The 25,158-nt window shown below is 38.7% G+C and overlaps 1 protein-coding gene across 1 annotated transcript in view; it reads left to right on the top strand.

Annotated features, from left to right (window-relative positions):
• lrp1bb (low density lipoprotein receptor-related protein 1Bb) overlaps positions 1-25,158 on the top strand; it is a gene marked incomplete at both ends in the record, with an annotated part of 233,942 nt that overhangs the window by 205,917 nt on the left and 2,867 nt on the right. The window contains 22 exons of the mRNA XM_079230683.1: positions 123-229; positions 2,078-2,210; positions 2,761-2,867; positions 2,997-3,129; positions 3,543-3,665; positions 3,845-3,967; positions 5,751-5,894; positions 6,188-6,322; positions 6,948-7,067; positions 7,268-7,509; positions 7,851-8,074; positions 8,824-8,930; positions 10,470-10,586; positions 10,853-11,026; positions 12,812-12,937; positions 13,240-13,404; positions 18,468-18,629; positions 19,190-19,364; positions 19,729-19,833; positions 22,358-22,471; positions 24,262-24,338; positions 25,052-25,142. Coding sequence (XP_079086809.1) covers positions 123-229; positions 2,078-2,210; positions 2,761-2,867; positions 2,997-3,129; positions 3,543-3,665; positions 3,845-3,967; positions 5,751-5,894; positions 6,188-6,322; positions 6,948-7,067; positions 7,268-7,509; positions 7,851-8,074; positions 8,824-8,930; positions 10,470-10,586; positions 10,853-11,026; positions 12,812-12,937; positions 13,240-13,404; positions 18,468-18,629; positions 19,190-19,364; positions 19,729-19,833; positions 22,358-22,471; positions 24,262-24,338; positions 25,052-25,142 — 3,004 coding nt within the window. The remainder of the gene's footprint in view (positions 1-122; positions 230-2,077; positions 2,211-2,760; positions 2,868-2,996; positions 3,130-3,542; positions 3,666-3,844; positions 3,968-5,750; positions 5,895-6,187; positions 6,323-6,947; positions 7,068-7,267; positions 7,510-7,850; positions 8,075-8,823; positions 8,931-10,469; positions 10,587-10,852; positions 11,027-12,811; positions 12,938-13,239; positions 13,405-18,467; positions 18,630-19,189; positions 19,365-19,728; positions 19,834-22,357; positions 22,472-24,261; positions 24,339-25,051; positions 25,143-25,158) is intronic.

The following is a 25,158-nucleotide window of genomic DNA, read 5'->3' on the forward strand; positions in this document are numbered from 1 at the left end:
TGGTTTTGCCAACACTGAACATTTGGCCGATTACTGCATCAGGGGATGCACGGTTGTTATTGTACACTGCTGGAAAAATAAACAATCTGGCAAAATTGTTGTATCTGTTTTTCTCTACTTAGAGCCAGTCACCTGCAACCACAAGGACTTTGCCTGCGCTAACGGAGACTGCATCTCCTCCCGATTCCGCTGTGATGGAGACTATGACTGCCTGGATAATTCAGATGAGGCCAGTGTTTGAGATATGTGTACCACTTACTTATAAATCAAAGAGGACGGTAAACCCACACCAGTGCTGCTAATGAGGCACAGATATTAGCAAGATGATATAATAAGAATAAGTTACTGCACACTGGAAAATAGCTCCAAAAGAATGAGCATTTTGGACACGTTGCCTTTTTCTTTCGAACATTGAGAATATTTAACCATGTGTTAACCATTCTGTTCTGGACTATTATATATTATACTGGCTACAAAAGGTAGCGTAAAGACATAAAGAGATTTGCAAAGTACAGTGTACACAACTACATAACAGTATTTACTGATGAATTCTACGATGTAGTCTTTAATTGAGCTCTTGAAAACGTGTGTTGGTGTCTGAGTTTGCAGCCCAAGCAGAGACTAAGTATCCCAATCAGAAAGGGAGATTAAATTGGACAAGCATATTGTCTCTTGCAAGGAAAATAATCCCATTCTCTACATGTATCATTGTGTTGATCCAAATCTACTCATACTGGGTTGCTATATTCCAACAATGCTGGACAGAAACATCATTTTGATTGTGTGTGAGTTATTGTACCATTAAGTACATTCGTGAACGAGTGAAATTCATTTTGTTTTTTTGCCTGTGAAAATCCTAATCCCCCAAGCCTTTCAGCAAAACAAAGAGTGCTTGTTTTGTTCATATATATGCTTAAATATCCTAATTTACGAACCTTCAAATTGCCATTGTAATTTTACGCTCTTGTAATATGTGAAGAAATTACCTTAAATGTGTCTTTATCAAGCGTTGCATGGTGTAAAGAGAGTTTTGCAGTATTCATACACAAACTGCTCAATCAGTGGTAATGATGCAGTGCAATGCATAATTCAAGGACAAAAGCTTATTATTACTATTCATTATTCTTGTTAATGTATTGCTCTGTTCAACATTTGCACAGCATTTTTTACATGTACTCGTATCCTACTCCATGCAAAGCAGTGCAACCCTAATTAACCCTTTATTATGTCTCCCCGCTGCAAACTTTCTGGGTCAGTGCAGGCAAATAGTCTCAGGAAAGAAAGTCACCTTTCAATCATAAGCATTAGCATACCCAGTAATTATTAAATATAGTTATTCATAGTGGCCATCGTGGAGTAGATTGTCCACCTTGTTATAGTTTGAACTGTTCATGTTTATCTAAGCATGGAACACTTCTGTAATACATGGATTATTTTATTCCTGTACTATAGCAGAATTATTTTAAACCTCTATTCTACTATCATAAACAAATGCAACGTACATTATTCCATTAGCTTTCGAAGATACTCACACGTTTATGTATTCTGAACATGTTTTGTTTTTACAGTAGTTATTTTCTTGCTGATTTGTTCAGTTACCAAAAGTCTGTATGTTAAAGTCCAAACATTTTAGATATCACAGCAGTTTTCTTCATCTATATAAAAGTGCTCCATGTTTATAATAGGAAGATCAATGTCACATCATGTGGTTGTATACACACTGAAAAAACATGAACCTCATTGATATGTTGCGTTGAGTGGATAGGAAAGTGCATTATAAATATAACATTCTCTGAGAGGCTACTGGCCAAGGTCCTAAAGCAATTAAATTCTAAAAAGAAGATTACAGTACAGCACTGAGAGCCTCTTCACCTATTCAACCTTTTTCAAGCCCTGAAGTCCAAAGACAATGAACAGTGAACCCTGCCTTGAGGATTAAACAGTTATATCATCAGTGGTTCTTTCAGGAATATTTCTCAGATATAAAGTGAAACAAAAGTGCACTGCATAATAATCTCATTATGACGTGGTTGTCTACTATATAGTTATGTTATGTATTTACTGTGTGCGTTAACAGAAAGGCTGTGAGGCACGCTGTGCAGATGACCAGTTTCGGTGTCATAACAACCTCTGCATCTCACTCAAGTGGCTGTGCGATGGTCAAGAAGACTGCAAGATGGGGGAAGATGAGAAAAACTGCCAGGAAACAGGTGCAAAACAATTTCCTCTTATTTTTAAAGGAATTGTATATACTATATACTTGTATATAGTACAGACTTGAACTTGGTGCATAGAACATTGCTGATTCTAAACATTGTGTTTTCTGGAACAAATATATTTTTTTTATTTTTCATAAGAGTGGAGTTCATACAATCAGTCATCGTATTGTCTCCACTATGGGTGAAGAAAGAGGTTATCTTGTCAATGTCAACAGTGACAAAGAGAAGACTTCTGAAAATCACTGTTACATTTTCTGTCGTGCTTATCGCAGACCTTAAAACTGCACCATTCTGCAATACAATATGAGATGATGTAGTAAGTAGAAATGGCTTCACTTCCACTGTTTATTTAATGGCCACAAACTGTGAAGCCCTTTTTTGTTTTTTTGCAGACAGTAGTCTGACCTCTTCGACCTGCAGGACATCATTCATGTGGAGTTTTCCACTTCTTCATAGAACAGTGAACTGAAAATGTCTCAGCTGAGGGATTTCTAGTTGAGGAAAGGCACAATGTTGACTGATATACTTTGCCCTTCTCCAGTAGCCCCTTCATGTTCCATAAACGAGTACGTGTGTGCCAGCGGAGGGTGTGTGTCAGCCAGCCTGCGGTGTGATGGACATGACAACTGTCTGGATGGCTCAGATGAGGTCAGTGCAGCTTCACATGATTCTAAAAAAGCAACCAAAGGATTATTTGTTTTGGTGTCTTCTCATTGCAGCTGACAACATTACTAGAGTGGACATTTGTGATGATTTACTATGATTCTTTGCTGACAGACTGGCTGCGTAAAGGAGTGCAGAGAAGATGAGTTTCTCTGCCTGAATCGTGCCCACTGCATCCCTCGGCGCTGGCGCTGCGATGACGTGTTAGACTGCATGGACCACAGTGATGAGGAAAACTGCAGCCAGGGTCGGTATGAGCGGGACCTCGCGTCAGTGTGTTTATGTGTTGTGTTGTGTTTTTGAAGACTTGAATTTGAAGACTTCTCATATGCTAGCTCAAATCTGAACACTGCATATAGTATTATTGAACAGATAAGTCATGTGAACCGTTTCACAGTATTTAATATAAAGGATACATAGCAATAGAGAATAATGTATGGCAGGTAAGTTGAGAGCATGTGGCAGATGTATGGATTTTGAATGCAATGAGAATAAAAGATTTGAGATGAGATTAATCGATTTTCGCTCTCTGGATCATTATGTTAAATGATATGTCATTCCTTCTTGTCATAGACTGTATTTGAGAGACATCTTCTTCAACCTTGGATGCATTTTACTACCCAAGGTAGTGTGTTGAAAGACTTATTTGTATAATTGCAGGTGCTTTCTTCTGCCGTGCTGATGAGTTCATTTGCAACAACACCTTATGCAAACTCCACGCATGGGTGTGTGACGGCAAGGACGATTGTGGAGATAACTCCGACGAAGACTTAGACATGTGTGGTGGGTTGAACGTGTCACTCACAAGGCTCTCCTTTGAAGACAGTTGATGCATATTTTATAAACCACTACTATTCTATTTTCAAAGAGGGAAAATGTAATTGTCTTTTCATGAAAGAATGCACATATTTTCTTTTTTTTAAAGGCATATCCATTAACTTTTTGTGTCTTTTCATCTCCAGCAAAGCTTCCCTGCCCTCCTACGAGGCCATACCGTTGCAGAAACGATCATGTGTGTCTGCGCACTGACCAAGTCTGCAACAAAGTGGATGACTGTGGTGACAACTCGGATGAAGACGAGTGTGGTGAGCACAAAATGCACCTTTTTATATGAAAATACAATTAAAGTTGTAATTTTGTTGTGCATAAGTATACTTCTATTATGTGATAACCATGCTTCCTTCATGCACTTGACCCTCAGAGATACAGAGCTTAAAATATTAATTGAAGCTGGGACACAGGAAATGCCCTAATAGTGAACTCTGAACTGTCCTCCAAATCAGTCCCAACTGTTTTTAGCTTATGAACCCTGAAAAGAAGCTGTGTTTACTGTTCACATTTTCTATGAGTTGAAATTTAGAATAAAAGAGTGATTTTTCTTTCACAAAACACATTATTATTTTCTAACTTGTATATCACTCAGATTTAGTTAATGACCTTCTAAGTTAGGACCCTTTGGTATATAATATAAAACACTGACCAGGTCGATGGATGTGAGCAAGCCCAGCAGCTTTTTCTGATGACATGTTAAATAGGGTCAAAGGTTAGTCCTGATTTCTAATGCATGAGAGGATTATGGCCTTGAACTGACTTGAGCCTAGCATTGAATGAACTGTGTATGTGTACTATGTATGTGAATGTCATGCATTTATACAATCCAGCACGGTTGGAAATTATGGAAAAGAATCCTGATTTAACATTTCTTTTCATGCAAATATTTTTTTAGACCACATTATCACCTCACATTTGGTGAACTTAACGATGTTTTGTTTTTTGGGAGGGTTTTTATGCTGAAAATGTCTTTTATCTTCTCTGGTATGCCCGACAGCATAGCAGCTGCCGACCCTCTTTTAGTCTCCTGACGTGTTTCCCCGACACAAGTCTGGTGTGACGATCACACCGAGCAGACAGGGAAAAAAGGGACAAATCACTTCCCTCATCCTTCACTCTTTTATTCTTTCTGTCCTCAATTCATCTTCCTCTCTGATTCCATTGATACGGCCATCCATCTCTTACCTCACTCCATTACCTCTCACCACTGTGTGCTTCGTCCCACCATCCATCCTTTCGCTCTCACCTTAATCCTACTGCTCCCTCCATCCACCTCTGTGTCACCGCATTTTGTTCTTTCACTTCCTTTAAACTCTTAATCTTTTTTGGTATCATTTGCTTCGATAGAAGAAAACTGTAGAGCTAATTCAAGTAAACTAATGATCAGAAACAAAATAACTCAAAAAATGTTTGGATAAATAATTAAAAAAAAATAACAGCTGTCTCTGTGATAGTATACATCCTTTATTTTTGAAAACCGTTGCAAATGTATTGACCCTTTGTAGAATAATTCAGGAAAGATGAGTATTGTTTTACAAAATTATTTGATTTGCAGCAAGTATCATATGTATTTTCATAATGCAGTAAAGTGAAAGTAGTATAGGTAAAGAATTGTCAATATGTGGCTCAGTGGTGAGTAGGGTCGTCCTTCAATCAGAGGATCGGCGGTTCGATCCCAGGCTCCGCTAGCCCATGTCAATGTGTCCTTGAGCAAGATAATTAACCCTAAATTGCTCCCGTAGCTGCGCCTACAGTGTATGAATGGTTGATTATCTGATGTGGCACCTTGCATGGTAGCTCCTCTCGTGAATGATGTCATGTAGTGTTAAAGTGCTGTGAGTGGTCGGAAGACCAGTAAGGCGCTATACAAGTACGGGTCTATTTACCATTACCAATATGCTCCTTCCCTATTAGTGCACATTTCAGAATTTTCACCTTCTATTAAATCTTTTGAAGCTGAAAGCAGCATACACACATTTGAATACTTGGTACTGCATGAGTTTGGTTTTGAGTTTTCTAAAACTGTGTGTACTAAAGCAGAGGTGGTGGCCGGAAGACCTCGGCCTTGTGGGAAGACAGAGTTCACCTGCAGTAACCAACGCTGCATCCCCGTCCAGCTGCAGTGCGATCTCTTCAGTGACTGCGGCGATGGCGGATCAGATGAGCAAGACTGCAAGGCCTGTAAGTACGGCACCAGTTGGCTTGTGCAAACAGATCAAAGGAGCGCTCGGAAGAGATGAAAAGTGCCAAATGTCACCAATGATGTTCTCAAGAAGTAAAGCAATCTTCTCATTTTAAATGGGATGTTTTGTTATTTATGGTAATACACTGTATGTATGCCCACGTTTGACGTGCGCTGTGTACTATATGAAAGAAGATGCTGCCCTTTCTGTTTTTGCACATCAAAAGAGACACACAGCAGGTATCTATGAAGCAGAGGACTGGTGTAATCAAAGTCCTGTCTTTATTTACAGCTTCCAGTGGAGACGTATGTGAAAAGAAAACAAATCCATGTGGAGAGGATGCGATTTGCAACCAAACAAATGCTAATGCTATTTGCCAGTGCAAACCTGGCTTTAAGAGGAACCAACAGACAGGCCAATGTGAAGGTAATGTATGATCAGTTTTATTCATGTTTTCCCCCCATTGGAACATTTGATGGTACAGCAATTGTTAACATTTTGCACTGGGCTGTTGGGTTAACAATGTATTTTCCTTAGATCAGCCAGGTTAAGATACAGGGTTAATTAAGTTGCAAATACTGGCACGTGACACCTATGGACAAGTATTCCTTGAGGTTTCATTATAAGTAACCAATAACTCATTTTAAAAAGGTAAATATGTCTGCTATGAGCAAACATGCCAGTTCTCAGCAATGAAAATGGTAAAAATGGACAGAAATAATGTTGCAATTTCAGTGTAAGTCCTATCTCAACAAATCAAACTGAGGCCTCTAGTTTCATGACAATAAACGTTCAGTCTTCCCCATTACGTAGAGAACACATGACACAAATACCCACAGTCCCCACAGCATTAAGTTACAATTAAAAATATCATTAAATGTTGATATTCTACAAAAGAATGTATGTTGTTCCATAATTTGACTCTTCTGTGTCATTATTACCCATCATCTCTCAATGTGTATAAAGTGTCTCATCAATAATGAAAAATATAAATTGTTTTCTGAAGCAACCTATTTCTAATTAAATCAGTCTATCTATTTTTTCTTTCCAGAGACAAATGAATGCCTACAGTTTGACACATGTCCTCATTACTGCACAAACACGAAGGGATCTTTTAAGTGCTCATGTGACCGAAATTATAAGGATATCAATGGCAACTGCATAGCAAAAGGTATGAGCCTAAAGTTCACTATCAAACATCCTTTGGTGTGCTCTGCATACATGCTAATTTGGTGATATGATTGTAAAATGAGCAAAATGGTGTACTGTATTTGTATGCACTGTGTTTTTACTGTTGTCTAATACCCAACATGGAATTTAGCCAATTTTCTTTTCTTTTCTTTTTCTACATATAAATAACTCACCGGGCAGGACCAGAAGATCGTGTGCTCTACATTGCTAATGATACTGAAATCCGAAGTTTTGTGTATCCATTTAACCAGAGCCACGGACACAAACTGCTCACTCACATTGAGGACAATGCTCGCATTATTGGGATGGATGTTCTGTTTCACCACCAAAACTTTATCTGGGCTACCCAATTTAACCCTGGTGGAATTTTTTACAAAGACAATCTAGAAAGAAGTCAAACTAAAACAAATGTCAGAAACATTGTAAGTATATCAAATGTGCGTCTTTCTTGTTTTTTCAAGCATCACAGCACATTTCTGTTGCATATTTTCTCAACCCAATGGTTGAGGGAATCACAAAGCATGCAAGTATATGTTTATACAAATCTATTCCAAGAAAATCTTGAATATGTCTAGTTATGTCTTCTAACCACAGCAATTATAAGCAATAGGGTAATTATTGCTAAGATATTTTCTGTGAATTCACAGAAAGGTGATAAAACTACATGTTAAGAGGCTGCATTCTACAAAATGTGTCCCTGCTATGCCACTTATGATGAATGTATGAACAGAGCACCTTTCTTTACGGTTATTATTGGTTGCAGTGTTCAGACTTCCGTCGACCGAGAGACATTTCTGCTGACTGGATCACAGGCAACATCTATTGGACTGATCACTCTCGGATGCACTGGTTCAGCTATTACACAGCCCACTGGACTAAATTACGATATTCCATAAATGTGGGGCAACTGAAGGGACCAAATTGCACCCGCTTGATTACTGACATAGCAGGAGAGCCATACGCCATCGCTGTGAACCCTGCCAGAGGGTAAGTTGTGCACAGCAGGGTTGTATCATAAACATTCTGATAAATCTGGTATGTAGTTTTCCTCCCGACCATGGAGATTATCACTCCAATCAGCAATTAGGCCACATGTCTTGCCAAACGTATCCCGCTGTTGCCTCACAATAAAAGCCTTTTATTGCGTGAGAGATGTGAGTGAAATGCTAAATCAAAGATTGACAAAAACATTAAGATATGGACCTTTTTCTGTGCACTTGTTATCGACGGATACCTTCTCAATACCTAAGGAAAGCACTGTTACTTGGAAAATGTCCTCATTTAACCATTTTTTAATGGTCATTGGAAACGTAAGCATTTTATTAATTACTCGGCTGCAGTGGAAGTAGCTTAATCAGTTGCCAATTACATCGCGTAATGTCATTCACAGCAGCTCCATCAAAGGTGCCCTCCAACTATAACGAGGCTGCCACACCCACATTTGGTTCTGATGCATCACTCCCACAATTAATATTGAGGCTTTCCAAATGTTCTCATCTGCCGCATCACCGTATAATACTTCATTACTTGGAAAATAAAGATGGACAGAAGGAGTCATAAGAATCTGCACAGAGAAACACCAAATGTGTTGCAATAGCAGTGAAACAATTGGACTTGTCAGGCTGTATGAATGTTATTTTAGGTAAAAAGGTGCATTTCTATGCATACTGTCTGTAATATTTTACAATAAGATGGTGAAAATGGGAGGTACAGCATTTCTCTTGTGTCTTTTGCAGTATGATGTACTGGAGCGTAATAGGTGATCACTCTCATATAGAGGAATCAGCCATGGATGGCTCCTTGCGCAGAGTGCTCTTGGAAAAAAACCTCAGGAGACCCACCGGTAGGTATTTTTATTGTCTATAATGTATTTCCATTGCTATATATCTCTTTTCTCTCATTGCTGTGGTATCTTTAAGCAACCCTGTGGAGTTTTCATGAAAACAAACAAAGTAATATTAACATTCAGTGTTCCTCATCACTCGGCATTTCGTTTCTCGTCCACATGAACTAGCACGAGTCTTCACTGCCTTTGCTTGTGCATTGGAAAGTGTCTTGGTCAGTGTCTATCAGCCAATAAATCAGTGGACTTGTGTGCAACCATTGGCAGGAACGAGTGTTGTGTCATTAAAGGCCCGTGCACACGCATATGTTTCCTTGTCTACGTTCAAAACCTGCCCACTAAAACAATGTTAGATAGTGCTGCTGGTCATCAACACTCCTCAGGTTACTTTCATTACAGCTACAGTTGATCATGCTGCTTGCCTCCCATTCAAGTCAATGTATTCACCTTTATGTTATTAATTCATTTGTTAATTTTCATACTTTGTCATTTTAAACCCTTCAACTCTTTGGCTCTTTGAGGTCAGCTAAGTTATTGTACATGGTCGTACATGTAATTAATAAGCTGAAGGTTCTGTCAACATTGAGAATGTTAGAATGAGGAAGTAGCGATAGTTTGTGAGTAACACAAGAAGACATTAAATTATTTAATATAAAAAATAGTCCATAATGAAACCAAGAGTTGATGCACTATATGCATGTCTCTGTAATTCATAACGAGCCACTGAATATACAATGCACTGTGAGATGTTGACTTGGCCGACAAGCTCATTAGCTAATAGTTGAACCACAAGAGCAAATTCACACTTTCAACTAAAGAAATGGAACAGAAAGATGTAACCTGCTTGTTAATTGGATGTCTCATTAAGTAGCATTACTAAGTGACATTACTGTAGATACGTTGGTAGCAGTTGTGGATGTATACCCACTGGAAGTGTTGTCAAATATGAAGTATATTATGACCTATATACTTATGTGTAACTACAGAGAATATCCACATGTTTAGACGTACCACATATGCACAGTATAGTATATATTGTTCAGCCAGTGCAGTCGCAGCTTTAAAATGTATAAGAAGAAATACTCTCCAGCAACTCTGAATGTGTTGGTGTGTCTGCAGGGAGACACTTAGTGCTGATCTAGTTTTGAAGAGCTGCTTTGGCCTCCTTTAATTCAAGGGACCCATGCTCTGTCTTGGTCACAGAAAGAGGAATTCATCATCTGAGGAAAAACGCAAACCTATTTAAACGCCCCAGCCAGGTGCTCGATAATACAGTGAAAAAGTGAGTCACTGATTTGAAATTGTAATGTGAGCATTCAGAGATGGTAGATCTCCTCTGCTATTTTGACACAAGCAAAACGAATGTTGAATGCAAACAGCCAGAGGGAGGTGGAAACAAGAGGGACTCTGTCTTCACATCCTGTTCATCTGCTACACACATATATCTTGACCTGAAGGTCTCCTGCTTCGAGGGACTCCGTGATGAGCCCGGTGTAATGTTTTCAGGTAAATACATTTCTTTCCTTCATCCTCCCACAGGGCTGGCCATTGATTATTTCAACCAGCGATTATACTGGGCGGATCCTGAGCTCTCACAGATAGGGAGCATGAGATTGGATGGCTCGGACCCTCTGGTGACAATCAGTGACAGACATGGTAAAGACAACTGGAAAAACAAAGCACAAATCCTTCTTTTCAACACATAATATTCTCGCTGCACTTTGGTTTCCTCAACTTTTCATCAAATAATTGCAACAATAGGAGTGCTTGTGGGTAAGCTTCAAAGCAACATGTGCTGAGAACATTCTGCCCACATGCACATTCCTGCCTTCTTGTATCTGCCACTAGATGAAAACTGTCATTCTTCCAAGTGTTCTGAAAGGGTTTCTTGATGTCATCTACTTTCTCTGATGGATTTACAGGGATTTCCCAACCATACAGAATTGATATATTTGAAGACTACATCTACGGAACCGGACTAAAACATGAGGTCTTCAGAATTCACAAGTATGGAAAACAGTCGGTGGAATATCTCAATTTAGGGATGGAGAAGCCCACTAATGCTTTGATCTCCCATCGTTACAAACAGCAAGACGGTAAGCTGTTTTTGACAATCTCTCTTTTTATGTATTATGTAAAGCATATTCATTCTATATTCAAAAAGCTCCCTATCATCCAACAAACTGCAGAGTGTCAGCAAAAGAAAGCCATGGTACATCATTTTATTAACAGTCATTCACCTTACTGTGTACATAACATTCTAATAAAGTGCACAAGATGTATGTAGAGAGAGTTTATAAAAGGCCATCATAAAAAAATGACTGGGCCCGACTTTATATGTTGTAAATGATTCATGGCCTGGTCTGTGTGTCTCTGTGTGGATGTAACTGAATGATTGTGGATGTCTGGACCCAAGTTACATATAGACAAAGCTAAATGGAAATATAGAATAAAGAAAAAATGGAAATGTCAGACAATACTTACCTCTGGTTCCTAAAATGTGTCTCTGAAGTCTTATTTTTGTAATTCAAACATGTAGTTAGGGATTTCAGGTCGGACATAATGTGAGGAGGAACACGTTCAGCTCGATCAAACACTCAACAGAGCTGCAGTTTAGTAAATGCCAAGTATAGCTCGCAAAGGCAATGCACTATATCATGTTTTAACCTGTAAATCAGGTGCGTGATTAGTTATGAATACTCAGTTTACTGTGTGAAAATGTGTATAATTAAATGTATAATTAAAAGCGAAATAATTTGAACAAAATTAATTAGTGGTGTTCAATGAATAACACTATATCATAGTTCAATGATAAGTGATACCTATTGGATGAATATAACATAAAGAAACAGCACGAGCTCTTATGGTTGATTGAAGCTCTCTTTGAGGCGTGTTACTGTTTCAGGTGTGAGACATAAAGAAAAATACTTGTCTGTTTCTTGAGACTCAGTTAATCAATACAACCACATCCTCTCCATTGCTTCCTGTACTAGACCCACTTGAGTTATTTGTTACATCTCTGGTTAATGGTTATAGAACATCAGACAGCTCAGTCTTGTTCAGTTTTTCACTTAAAGGGCAGCTGTTCCGTTCCCCAGAGACTCATTAGGCCAGCCGTGTAGTGTGAAGTCTGTGGGCAGAAGTTGTGCACAGCCTGCAAAAATAGATGACATGGCGGCCTGATATCTTCAGCAAAACTCTTAACAGCCATGTAGATTTGTTCTGGGCTTTCATCGTCAAAATCTGACCACTGATTATCTTTAGTATATACTGTATACTGTGTCACCATTAATAACTAGTCAGAGAGATAAAGTGGGGGGACATATTTATACCATTTCATCACAAAACTTTACTGTTTTGTCAATTAGTTTTTGAGCACTTGCAGTTTGGACAGATGCCTTGTGTTGCTTTAAATCCAAACATTTATTGTAAAGTGTGATCTTTCATAGCTTACATCTGCTGAGTATTATTATTTCATCTAATATTACCCACCTTTTGTGGAAGTGTGTGTCATTTTGATTTACTTTGAGTACTTTTTCATGACATGTTTACATTGTTTTCCACTGTAAGCGGCAGCGGGAGGAGCACTTCAGAGAGCTGATAATCAATTAGACAGTGGGAAATTCTTTGCACGTTTCAAAATCGTTGATTATTCAATCTGGAGAAGAGGCCTGTGTGATGTTATGCATATGCTTTATCCTTTTGCATCTCTGGGCTTCGAGAAAATAACACTCTTAAAAACTGTAATTAAAACACTTGAAATAAATAGCTTTACTCTGAGACAGAACAAACACAATTTTCTCAAACAAACCTCTCTTTCCCATCTCAGGCCAGATGAAGAGATTTATCTTCTTGACTCTTTTTTTCTTTTTTCTTCACAGGATCAAATCCATGCCTGAGAATGTCTTGTGATTTCATGTGTCTGCTCAACCCTACTGGTGCCAGATGTACCTGTCCAGAGGGGAAGGTGCTGGTCAATGGCACCTGTAGTGATGCCATGGTCTCAGGTAGGCCTACTCTCGCATCTTCAAGCCATAGAAAGATGACTTATCGCAGGATTTAGCAGCACCTATAATGGTGGATAAAGAAAACCCTGGCTTGTGTTGTGATGATCAGAAACAATTCTCACTTTGACAACATTTTTACAGCATTGGAAACGTATTCAAACACAGCACGAACATTCAATTTGATCAGACATCCATAGTTGTTCATAGCTGGGACCAAAACACACCACATTGTGACTATTTGATGTGCGCTGAGGTGCGCACACTGCAGCACAGTAAACATTATGGGCTTTGCTGTTGTGAAGGTGAACTGTGCCGTCCCCCCTGCGAGAATGGAGGCCGATGCTTGGCCAATGAGAAAGGAGATTGGAGGTGTTACTGCTGGCCTGACTTTTCAGGGGAGCGCTGCGAGGTCAACCACTGCACAGACTACTGCCTAAATGGAGGCACCTGCATGGGCTCACCCCTAGGTAAGTCTACTTCAGAAAAATACTCTGTCGAACAACATCTGCAGCACGATTCTTCCCTGCGATTGCTTTACATTTCACAGGTGTTCTTATTTTTGTGTCCACCTCGTGGTGATTCATTTCTATGTTTACATATATTCATAAATACATTGTAATATTATCCTCACTACAGTCTATGCATCCAGTATTAATGAATAGATGGTTCATGTGTTGCAGTCCTTTATATTCAGCTGATCAAACTTGCTGAGAAAATATGTCGCTGTCAAAGACAGACATTTTCAATTCAAAGTTGCCTGCCCATTTCCTTTTTCATGCTGACCCAGTGATGGCATTCAACCACATTTGTCTTCCTTTAAACTCCTATGTCTTTCTCACTTCAGCTCACATTTGCCACATTACATCTGCCGGTTGAGCAGTTTCTTTTCATTGATGCTCCTGTCGAATAAGCCTCAAATATCAACCTTCTTCCATGTCAAGGTCTTCTTTTATGCTTTCATGGTTTCCGGGAACAAGTTTTCCCCTACAATTTAGTGAATGTATATGAATATGCTGAGATGTCAGTGGTGGAATTGAATCAGGATGTACAGCCCTCATAAAGATGCTATCATTGATTTACAAGCCTCTACATCATCTTCCAATCATACCACAACATCTCCATTTCCATTTAAAAAAAAAAAAGTAGAGTGATTTCCCTGATACAAAAAGTGTGGTTTGTAGAGCCTTATCCAAGTGGTTTAAAAGTATTAAAGATGTTTTCATTGAATGACATCTAGTAAATAAAATGAGAAACCAAGCAGTATGTTTACACGTGTGAGTCATAGCAGTTACAGTCAGAGACAAGCTTTTGATTTTCGATTACCAGTATAATGGTTTTGATTAATGTTTCACTCTCCACTGGCCTTTTTAAAGCAAAAAATATAAGTTTATATTCCTCCAGAAAACACTCTCCCCCCCAGGAAGTAAACTGTTTGTTTTTTAAAAGGTCCATCTATCAAGATAGCATAAGATTCATGTTACGTGCTGTGAGATGGCCTCCGGACTGGATAAGAGGAAGCAATGCTCCTATTTGTGACACTCAGTCGTATTTTGTACTTCATTCACATGTTAAGTCGTTGGAGTCCAACACTGCATGATGAATTGTATTCCTATTTATGGTGGTGGACAGCTGAGAGGGAAATAAAAGTGTTTTGATACCGTACATATTGTGCTGAAGGGGACATTCTGTTTCAATAATGTCCGGCAATTTGTTTTTTTCTCATGAGAAGAGGTCTTACTGCATTGAACACATGTCTTTGAGGCATACAAATATCTGTCTAGGGATGAGTGAGGAAGCGAATATGATCAAATGGGTTTCCTAAAGTCCCTGCTTTGGTGATAAAAAGAACTGAAGGCAACTTCATAATCAATTAGTTGCTGGACAGTTTCCAGTTTTATCTATAAAAACACAAGGTGTCATTGAATTCCTGCTCTCCCGTCTCTTTAACTGGTTTACCTACACTCTAATGGAACTTTTGGCAACAAAACACAAACTTGAACCAAAGACACACAACTGTTCTCATTTTCGATACTTTTATGTACTATGTCTTCAGAAAATTATGAAACACACTGTGTTAGTGTCACAATATTACTCTTTGCTGTCAATTGCTACGTGTAAATCTCTCTACATCCAGCAGGTGTGGTATAGGGACATGGGGCTACCGCAAGACGATGGCTGCAGGAAAAGGAAACTATTGCTGACTTATTTATTTAAATCATCTGCAAACACACGTTACCTTTATTAATAGAACTCATCTTACAAGTTGCCCCCTTTTTGAGATACGTTTGCTTTCCTTTGTCGAAGGCGCTAAATGTTGGTGTCCCTTGTTCTCCTATTATTTAGTGAATGAAGTCAGCTGGCCAGACTGCTGCCATGTTGGCAACAACCAACACATGCACTTACAATTTTGCAGTGGATTCATATTTACCTTGAGAAGATTAATATAGAGCTTTCTGAAGCCAAAATATAGCGTCAATAGTTGAATTATTACAAATGAACTGTTTGTAAAGTTGTTGAATCGACACTGACCAGCAATTGCATGTTGGGTCTTTGCAAAATCCTTTAATTACCACAACCTCTTATTTTATTATTGCCTCAATACAAGATGTATTTACAACTCATATCCGTGTGTCTTTTAGCTGCGAGTTGTCCTGCATAATGGTGAAATACACAATCTGATCCAGAAATATTTTAGATAGTCTCTTTTTCCAAAGCATAGTGCAGTGGCTGTTTGTTAAGAAGGACAGAGAGAGATTACTTCAATTTTATTCAGATTTATCTACTTTTGATGTAACCATCCCCCAGTGTATGTTAAAGCTAAAATAATCTGCAAATGTTTAGTGCATTTGCCCATTTGAAAGGAAAAAAAAGAGATACAACTTTCTCGAGTGTGTACGTCTTTTTTTTTAACGTAACATGACACCAATTAGGATCTACTGCATCAGATGGTAGCTAGTTTCTTTGATGAAAAATATGTGCATATAGCGTGTAAACATGTTTATGTTTACATTAAAATTGTCCATAAAGTATATGTAGAAATGTAAAATAGGACCATATAGGGAGATGGCACTGATGGCACATTATCTGAACCAAGAGGTGCATACATTATTTATCATCTTGGCTCCTCTGTTCCTACAGCTACATTTATTTATTTTTTTAGATTAAAAGTAGTAGTGTGGTTAGGGAGCTCAAACCCCAGCAGCCATTGGCTTAACAGAGACGTAACTGGAGGCAGAATGATTGACACTTTGACATTTCTAACCCAGATTATCCCAGCTAGAGAGTTGTGGAGTGTGAAATTACCAAGTAGCGTAGTGAGAATACCACCCTTGATACTCCTGCTTGTCCATTATGAAAGTGTGAGTACACTGTGGTGAGTGCACTATTCTTTGAGGGAATATGAAGAACTGATTTTACTGAAACATTTCCACCTGCTGATAATGCGTTACTACTGCCAAAAATACATCACATTTATTCCACCTTAACAGTGCAGCGGGACACAGCACAGTGTGTATGGAAGTAGTTTCTATTGTGCTCATTCCTGCAATCACCAACCAGGTAAAGAATATATGTGGCACACTTAAGTGGGCCTGTAGCATGAACTTGTGGTTTGCATTCTTACTAATATCTCAAAGGCATGTTCACAACGAAGGCTAAAATGTAGTTAGAGAAAGATGGCCGTTGTAGTGAATATGGAGTTGAGTCTGATGCTCATGCTTTACACATACATAATGATTTATATCAGTCCATGTTCCGACTCTCACTTTTAGGTATGAGCTCTGTGACAATAAGACCGCTAATCAATGTTTTGTATGTTAACAGTGTGTCCAGTGGATATAAGTACATTATGATAATCGTGATGGACACTATTATCATCAGACTGAAGTTCCTCTCACCTCTGTGGAGTGGTTCAGCGCCTTTCAGCTCATTGTTTTGGTTCTTGCTGTTTTGGTTCAATCTCACTGTTCTTATCAACCTCCTTTTCAGATGCAGCACATGTTCTGATAAATCCCCAGTTCCCCACAAGCCGCACAGACAACGTTCTGAACCATTCCATCTCGCGTAGTCGGGGGCTGGAGCCAAGTATTAAGGCCAAACACTGGCACAGCCACAGCTTGTGAGCGTGGAAAGTCAAAGATAAATCTTCTCATGCCGTTCCTACTCTATGTACAATTTCCATGCGTCCGCAACTACTTCACTCAGAGCAGCTTTCATTCAAAGCTTTCAATCATGGCGTGTCACATCTTTATTATAGCATCAAATAACCAATTATAATCAAACTTATGAGAATAATTAATACTTGAACATACACAAGCGTGATACTTAAAATGACAGAAACCATTGTGTTCTTTTAAAAGATGCCTGCTCTCACCGTTGGAACCTTGAATGTAAAACTTTTGGCATGTGGGCTTTATCACGGTGATCAAACATTAAAAAAAAATTAAATAGTAGAAAGACAGTATTCACATTTAAATCACATGTGCCTATGAATGATTTTTATTAAATTGTCAAGTGGTTTTAGACCAATCAAGTTGTTGGACTGGCAATAACTTCTCTGATCCACAAGTCTTATTTATGTGGAGGTTGTTCCTCTCGGGTGTGAAATATAGGAATATGTACGATCAAAAAGGCTGTTAAAAAGCTATTAAATATATGTATATATATATATATATATATATATATATATATATATATATATATATATATATATATATATATATATATATATATATATATATAAAAACACGAAGTAGAACACCACTCCCTCATGTTGAAGCCACTTGAGGTCCTTTGGACATCTGATTAAAATGCTCCCTGCTTCCCTGTTAGAGATATTCCAGACATGTCTGACAAAGAAGAAACCCGTAGGCAGAGCCAGAACACACTGGAGGAATTATATGCATATTATTTCTGGCCTGTGGATGATTGGGGATCCCCTAGATAGACTTAGAGGACATAACTGAGAGAAAGGGCACCCTTACTTCTTTCCATAGGTGTCACCTCGTGGTCACCTTGACCCATCCATGAATATGTGTCTAAAAATGATGGATGGAAGGATGTATCTTTGTCTTTATTCTCACCAAAGTACTGGATGTTCTGCTTCTATTTAGCACTATGGGAGGTAATTTCCATATAACTAGTATTGACAGATTGATGGTTATGCATAAGCATGTAAGCTAATATTACTTTTGGAAATTTAAACAACAGAAAAAAAACAGGTCACAACTATGTAGATTTATTTATTTTTTAAAGCAGCTGGGCCATCTTGCAAGGTTACTCAATCAGGAAGTGCATTTGTTGGGTACTATTTTCATACATAAACGCTGGAAGTTACTTCAAGCAGCAGGACAGTGAATGTGAGAGACACAACATGGATATTGTTATCCAGTGCAACAACACGGGTGGTCTATGACACAGAGGAATAAACTATAAAAGGATTTGGATACGCAGGCAATCCTTGTGTATAGGATGAAGGCATTGTTGGTTTTGTTCTTTACATGCTCTCTTAATCTTCCCTTTTCTTGTCCAGGTAAGCCCACATGCCGCTGTCCTGTCGGTTTCTCAGGGCCTTTCTGTGAGAAGAGGATTTGTGACAACTACTGTTTAAACGGGGGGACATGCGACATCACTGAGGGGAACCAGCCAGTGTGCCACTGTATGGCAGAATATACTGGGGAGCGCTGTCTTTACCGTGAGTCCTGCACCCATAAAACACCTGCAAACAGGTTATGCAGGGGATGACCTTGGCCTCTATATGATCGACATTAGCCATTCAGGTCTAACCGCAAGAACAGTCACAACAAAGCATTTATTTGAATTCAGTTATGCTGCATAAAATCTATAGAAGTAAACGTTTCAAAGTTCACATGCAGAGAGTGGAACAAAAACAACCCCCATAAGTATTTTCTTTCCACAAACATTGCATTCGCCTCTATTTTGCAGATAAACAAAATCAAAACCATCAAAAGAACCTTTGGGTGTTTCTGTGCTGAAGTGATAATGTATTGCATTGCTTTGTCATAATGGGTTGTGGGAAAACAATTTGAACCGCACATCATTAGTATTTTCCTAGCGTTGCTTGCCCAAGGGGTGATATGTTTTCATCTGTGGCTAAGATGTCATTTGATGTGGGTAATTGAGTCCCATTAAAGCCCTGTACAATTCCAATCAGACCAGATTAAACTATGTTTCAAGTTTCTCATTACACACTACCCTCTCTCTCTCTCTTTTTTATCTCTGTCTCTGGAACAGACATCTGTCATCACTACTGTGTGAACTCCAAGGCCTGCACGCTATCCAGTAGCGGCTATGTGGAGTGTGTGTGTCCTGCGAGGTTTGAGGGAAACAAGTGCGAGGTGGACAAGTGTCTTCGATGCCACGGAGCTCCCTGCCTCATTAACGAGGAGACGGGAGATGTGGTTTGCAAGTGAGTGCTTGGTATCTGCTCACTTTTCTTGTCCCTCATCCATTTTGCTATAATGCTGGGGCTGTGTGGTCCTCTCCATTTATGGAAAAGCATCATTTCTGCAGCATGTCCTCGGGGCTCAGTTCCTGTATCCGCAGGCTGCAGGCAGAATTAATTGATTGGATTAAATCTGAAAAATGTATTGGGCCACACACCTTACAGCAATTAAAGCTGTGGTAATGTCAATGAATTATAATTCAGGTGAACTTTCCCGCTTTGACTGAATAATGAATATGTTTGACTAAACCACCACTGACTCATTTTCTTCTTGTAAAAGTGTAGTTTTCTGCTTGTCGCTAGCATCCATTATTTCTTCATCCCCCAGTTGCACAAATGGCAGAATAGCACCGAGCTGTCAGCTGTGTGACGGATATTGCTACAATGGAGGCACCTGTCACCTGGACCCCGACACCAACCTGCCTTTCTGTCAGTAAGTCACTGCTTAATGGGTGAAGGAAAGTGGGGGAGAAAAAAATGAATGTTCTCCACTATTATTCAAACTTTGTCTGTTTCCATTCAAATGCTGGCTCTGTGCCCCAGAAAGCCTGGCCTTAGAAGCAACACTAAAAACCACCAAGGGGTACCATTCCACTGCTTGGAGAACAAGATAGATGTCTTCCTCTGGAAAGAAATCCTTAAATTGAGGGAAGGTTTGATGTCACTATGTGGAGGCCATGGCACAGCAGGGAGCTGAGTGCCAGTACGCCATCTTATGCTGTGTGACACCTTACTGTGGCTTAAGGTTTTCAGGCAGATAAAAAAGGGTTTCAAAGCCCCTTCAAAGCTTGCCATTCTGAACATATCACACTGTTCCTCCTTGCAGTTAAGAGCTGATGTCAGGCCTCTCTGGCTCTCTTCAGTCGTAGGTTTTAGAAGTTCTAAAAAAAGGAGTTGAGGTATATGTCAGTGGCAGGACACGCCATGAAATCCAATGCCAGAAACGTGTAACAGACAAAAGCTTGACTGGCAGACGCGAGGGAATTATTGCGAAAGACTGCTCAAAGCGCTGCCCATGGATTAATACCACCTCAACTATAATCACATGCAGTACTGCGTTCAAAATCTCTCCAAGGAGGAAATTGGAAATCCTTTTCAAAAGCCAAACTCTTTCTTTTTAACTGCCCATTGTCCACTGTAGTTAAATTGAAATTTGCGGTCATCACTCACAAATTCCAGGAGATAGAATCAATTTCTATGCAAATTATCTTATTCAAGGAGGTTAATCGATCTTGATAATGTGGTTTATTATTTGCCGCACAGAACAGAGATTATGTGAGATGATGGATATGTCTGTGTCAAGAAATCATAATGTTTGCCCTTAATACTCTGAGTAAATGCATATTTCATCAAGCCTTCCCGAAGTAAAAAAAACCTTGCAGGGCAGAACTGCATCAGTTGCAAAGATGATGATTCTTGTATTAAACACTGAAAAAAATCTTAAATGGCATTTAAAATGTATGATTCAAGACGGCCATTGCTAAACATCCTAGCTCTCACTGTTATTCACTGAGATGTATTTATAAATTATTCTTGAAAAGCATTTTGACTATACAATAGTTTTCCCCCCCAAAAAAGCAGAAAATCTCACCTACTTCAACAATTGTGTTGTCAGTCAGTCCATAACACAACCGTATTTTCCTCTGAAGTATAACTTATCTCTGATGATGTCGCTGAGAAGCCGGCTTTGGAATATGTGTGTACAATAGCATTACTTTCTTTCAGATGAAAAGATGTTGTGGCACAATGTTTATGTCACTTTGACTTTTCATTCTATTTCTGAATAACAATCTTTCCAGACCAACTATGATAGACCTTTTTAAGGATGTCTTGACAGGATTGGCAAACCGGATCCAATGGACCTCGGTTTGAACAGGTCCCCAATATTCTTCTCAAATGAAATGACATCATATGGTTTTATTATTAGAGTTTAGTTTAGAACGACTTATCCGGATGCAAACGACTTAGCTCACTCTCTCACTGTATGGATTATGTTTCCTAATTTAAGTCGTCAAACACTTGGGTGCAAAAAACTTTGGAAATATTGCAAAGCTTATTTAAACTGCTGTGTTTAAACGGGGTTGAATCTATTCAAAACATCGTAACACTTTTCAATATTGTTTTTGAAATTGCAAAATTATAGAGAGCTGAAATCGGTGCATTCCCTCATTCAATATTTCTTTCATTGGTCTTTTGAATAAAAAAGAAGAACGACGTTTTACTTTCTTTATTCCAAGACAAACAAAAGAGCTGAATCATTAAATAAACACACATTTTCATCAAACTAAATTATTATCTAAATACAGGGCTCTGTTTACAATGTTGAATTTATTGTTGGTTGTCTAATTTCAGCTCTCTATATAAACATATATTTGATTCATTTCAAAGGCCTGGGATTGCGTTTTTGTAATATATTATGTACAAGGTAGTAATAGACAGTTGACTGACAGTCGACATTACAGTATGATTGCGTTTTGTGTTTTCTGTGTATGTGGTAGGATGTGATATTCACAATACAGTGTATTCTTTATGATTGTATTTGTAATACATCTTATACGTTTAGATATTTATTTGAATTTTGTTTTCCCTTTCTCTTCTGAAATTTAGTGAAAATAACATATTGTTGTTGCATTGTTACATTTAGTTAAATTTGTTGGTAATGAATTGACCATGAAATGCATAAATACCTTATTTCTCAAGAAAGTACACATCTCCGAGGTGTGACCTCTGTAAAAGATACTTCTCTTGCAGACGTTCCCCTCACTTGGTGAGCAGTACAGTTGACTTGTGTTCATATTATTTATTTTGCTAATTTGCTTGATGCAGACACAACATTGACTGACTCCATTTTTTTTGACTGAAGCTGCTGATGGGGATTACAGTGTCAGTCTCCATTCATCAAGCAGCAATATACATTCTCTGGGCCCTTTTATCACTCCCAAAACAATGTTTTGCAGCTGCACGTCAGGTTTCAAGAACCAACGTTGTGATGAGCTGGCCAACCCCTGCGATTACTTCTGTCAGAATGAGGGGATGTGCACATTAACAGCTCTTAACAAACCACGCTGCAAGTAGGTCCTTCTCACCTCTCCAGCTGTATTCAGAGCCCACTCACACCTTTTGTCCACACCTCCACCACGACTCCATCCGGCTCCTTCTCAGCCTCAGTCCAGGGTTTGGGCTCTTTGTCACAGTGCCGCCTTGTAGCACCTTATCATGTAATAAGTGTAGTAAGATAATGACTTGTCACAAAGTAAGCCAAAATAGGTTGAAAATAGTGAACTAAAAAGACATTTAATTACATAATTATTTCACTAGATTTTGATCACATTTAATTATTTTTTTCTCCAGCCATTTGGATGTAACTCTTTAGTAGATTATTACTTTCTGCCTCTCTATTTTGAATGAAATGTGTTTTATCACACTGCTCTGGCTGTAAGGAGGAGGTCAGCTTATTGTCTGTAATTAGTGTGCTTGTAAAGTTGTTGTCAAACACTGTGTGCGTCCTTCTACTCACAGCTTTGCAATTGAACAGGAAAGAAAAGGTTTTCTCACTTCCCTTTATATTACTTTCTTAACTGACGTTTAGTAACACATTTATTTCTTTTTACTTCATGTTTGTATTATTTTCATTGTTTTAGGTAACCATAAAAATGACTGTAGTTTAATATGTACGGCAAAGACATGAGAATGGTATTAATCATTTTATCTAATTTAATGTATAAGCTCAAAAGGTGAACCTAATGCTTTTATATCAGTTTGTATTATTTGTTTTACTCGTAATATTATTGTTATTATTAATTATATTATTATAATTATTATTAATAGAGCAGTTTGGCCTCAGTAGTAAGATATTTGAATATTTATTTTATTCATAATAAACTAACATCCTTTAAATTAAAGCTACATTTTCACTAACGGTAATACATTCTGAGCAGGTATTATAATTAGCGGCACTTATTACATGATCAGTTGCTGCATGACTCTGTACCTTCGCTGCCCCTCACTGCCACCCATCCCATGCAGGCATCACCCAGCACACAGGAATCGGGGGGTGAACTAAAACTCGACACTGTCTGTGCAATGTGGGCATCATTCTGTGCATTTGCAACCTTTGCATGATGGCAAGTTAAAGATGTTATTGACCAGTCATCTCATCGGTAATCAGTGTTTATCTTTTAAGCCTTCAACCCAGGTTAAGAGAATTTCTTAATTTCTTAAAGGAATTAGTCTTCCCGTGGTTTAAGCCTCCCAAAGGAGTTCAAAATCTCCATTGCTTCCAAATTCCCATTAAAATTCATATCGCTGTGACATTTCGTTCAACGAGGGTGTAATTTATTTCCTGTATGTATGGGGCTGCATTCTTATTTTTGATAGCCTGATGTTCTTAGAGTGCATGTAATTTAGAGTAATTTCTTTCTGTCATCATACAGTCACACCCACCAGATCACTCATGCTTTCCAAAGCCATCTGCGTCAGTTGTGTGAAATTAGATATCACCTCCTCTAACAAGGGTCATACATCACGCCCATCGGATCCCATTGGAACACAAATGAGATGACGACTTGTTGTCCCGCTGTCATCCTTTGATATTTTCCACACTGAATATTTAACATGTAAATTCACACACACTTTTTATGGACACAACATGTATATACATAGTGCTCTCTCTCCAGGTGGTGTTTTGTTTGTGTTGGATCAAAGCACTTCATAGTCAGACTGAATCATAATGTGTTTGTATCTGTAAGCCACGGTCACATCATAATGTAATTCATTTTGTAAAGGTGTTTTCACAGCAGTTTTCTGCTAGGAACCATATTCTAATGGTAGTTTATTTTTACTCTCTTTTGACCTCCTTCAGATGTTCAGCCAATTGGGCAGGAACACAGTGTGAGAGACCCGCCCCTAAAAGCAGCAGATCAGACAATACCAGAGGAGGTGAGTACTCCAAGACTAATTATACAACCTCACAGTTTCCTGGATGTACTAATACATCTGTATCACTACTACAGAGCCCCCATGCCATTTTTGTACATCTAAAAATGATCTTACCTTTTTAAGCGTCCACACGTTTTTACAGGGAGGTTTATACTTACTCCAACCCAAACCACACAATTGGATTTGTTCCTGATTGGCAACCGAGCTAAAGAATTCCTGAACTCCATCCAACCTTTCCAGTTTGCAGTATTTTAAAAGAAAAGCCTTCCCTCAGCAGGTTTACCTTGTATAAATTAGAGGAGCTGCTGGTGTCAGCCCATCACAGTTCAGTCGTGTGACTGTTCTGTCTGCAAATTAATTGGAAGTCAAACATCGAAACGTTCTAAATACCATGTCCCCTTTGGGACCTCTGCTAGTCCTAAATTCCTGTCGCGGATATTTGTAGGGATTCAAAAATATTATTCCTTATATTATTATTATAGAATACATTCATTCACATCAATATTACTGCATAGCCCATATGTACAGGACAGCTGTTCTGTGAACAGAGTAAAGGGTGCCGTCGACCGAGCCCAAGGAAAAAAATGATTTTTTTTTTTTTTTTGCCACAGTCAGGCATGCTTACACACAATGTGTCACTATCTGAGCCCATCTCGGCTCTTTTCAGTCGTTACTCATCTCTCTACGCCATCTCTCCTCTGTCCGTCTCTTAGGGAGCATAGCTATCATTGTGCCGCTGGTCCTACTGGTAATCTTGATTGTGATGGTGGTAGCAGGTGTTTTCATCTGCAGACGGAAGCAAAGGTAAGAAACTAAATAA

This window comes from Taurulus bubalis (assembly GCF_910589615.1).
Source record: "Taurulus bubalis genome assembly, chromosome: 15".
In the NCBI taxonomy this organism is placed as follows: Eukaryota; Metazoa; Chordata; class Actinopteri; order Perciformes; family Cottidae; genus Taurulus; species Taurulus bubalis.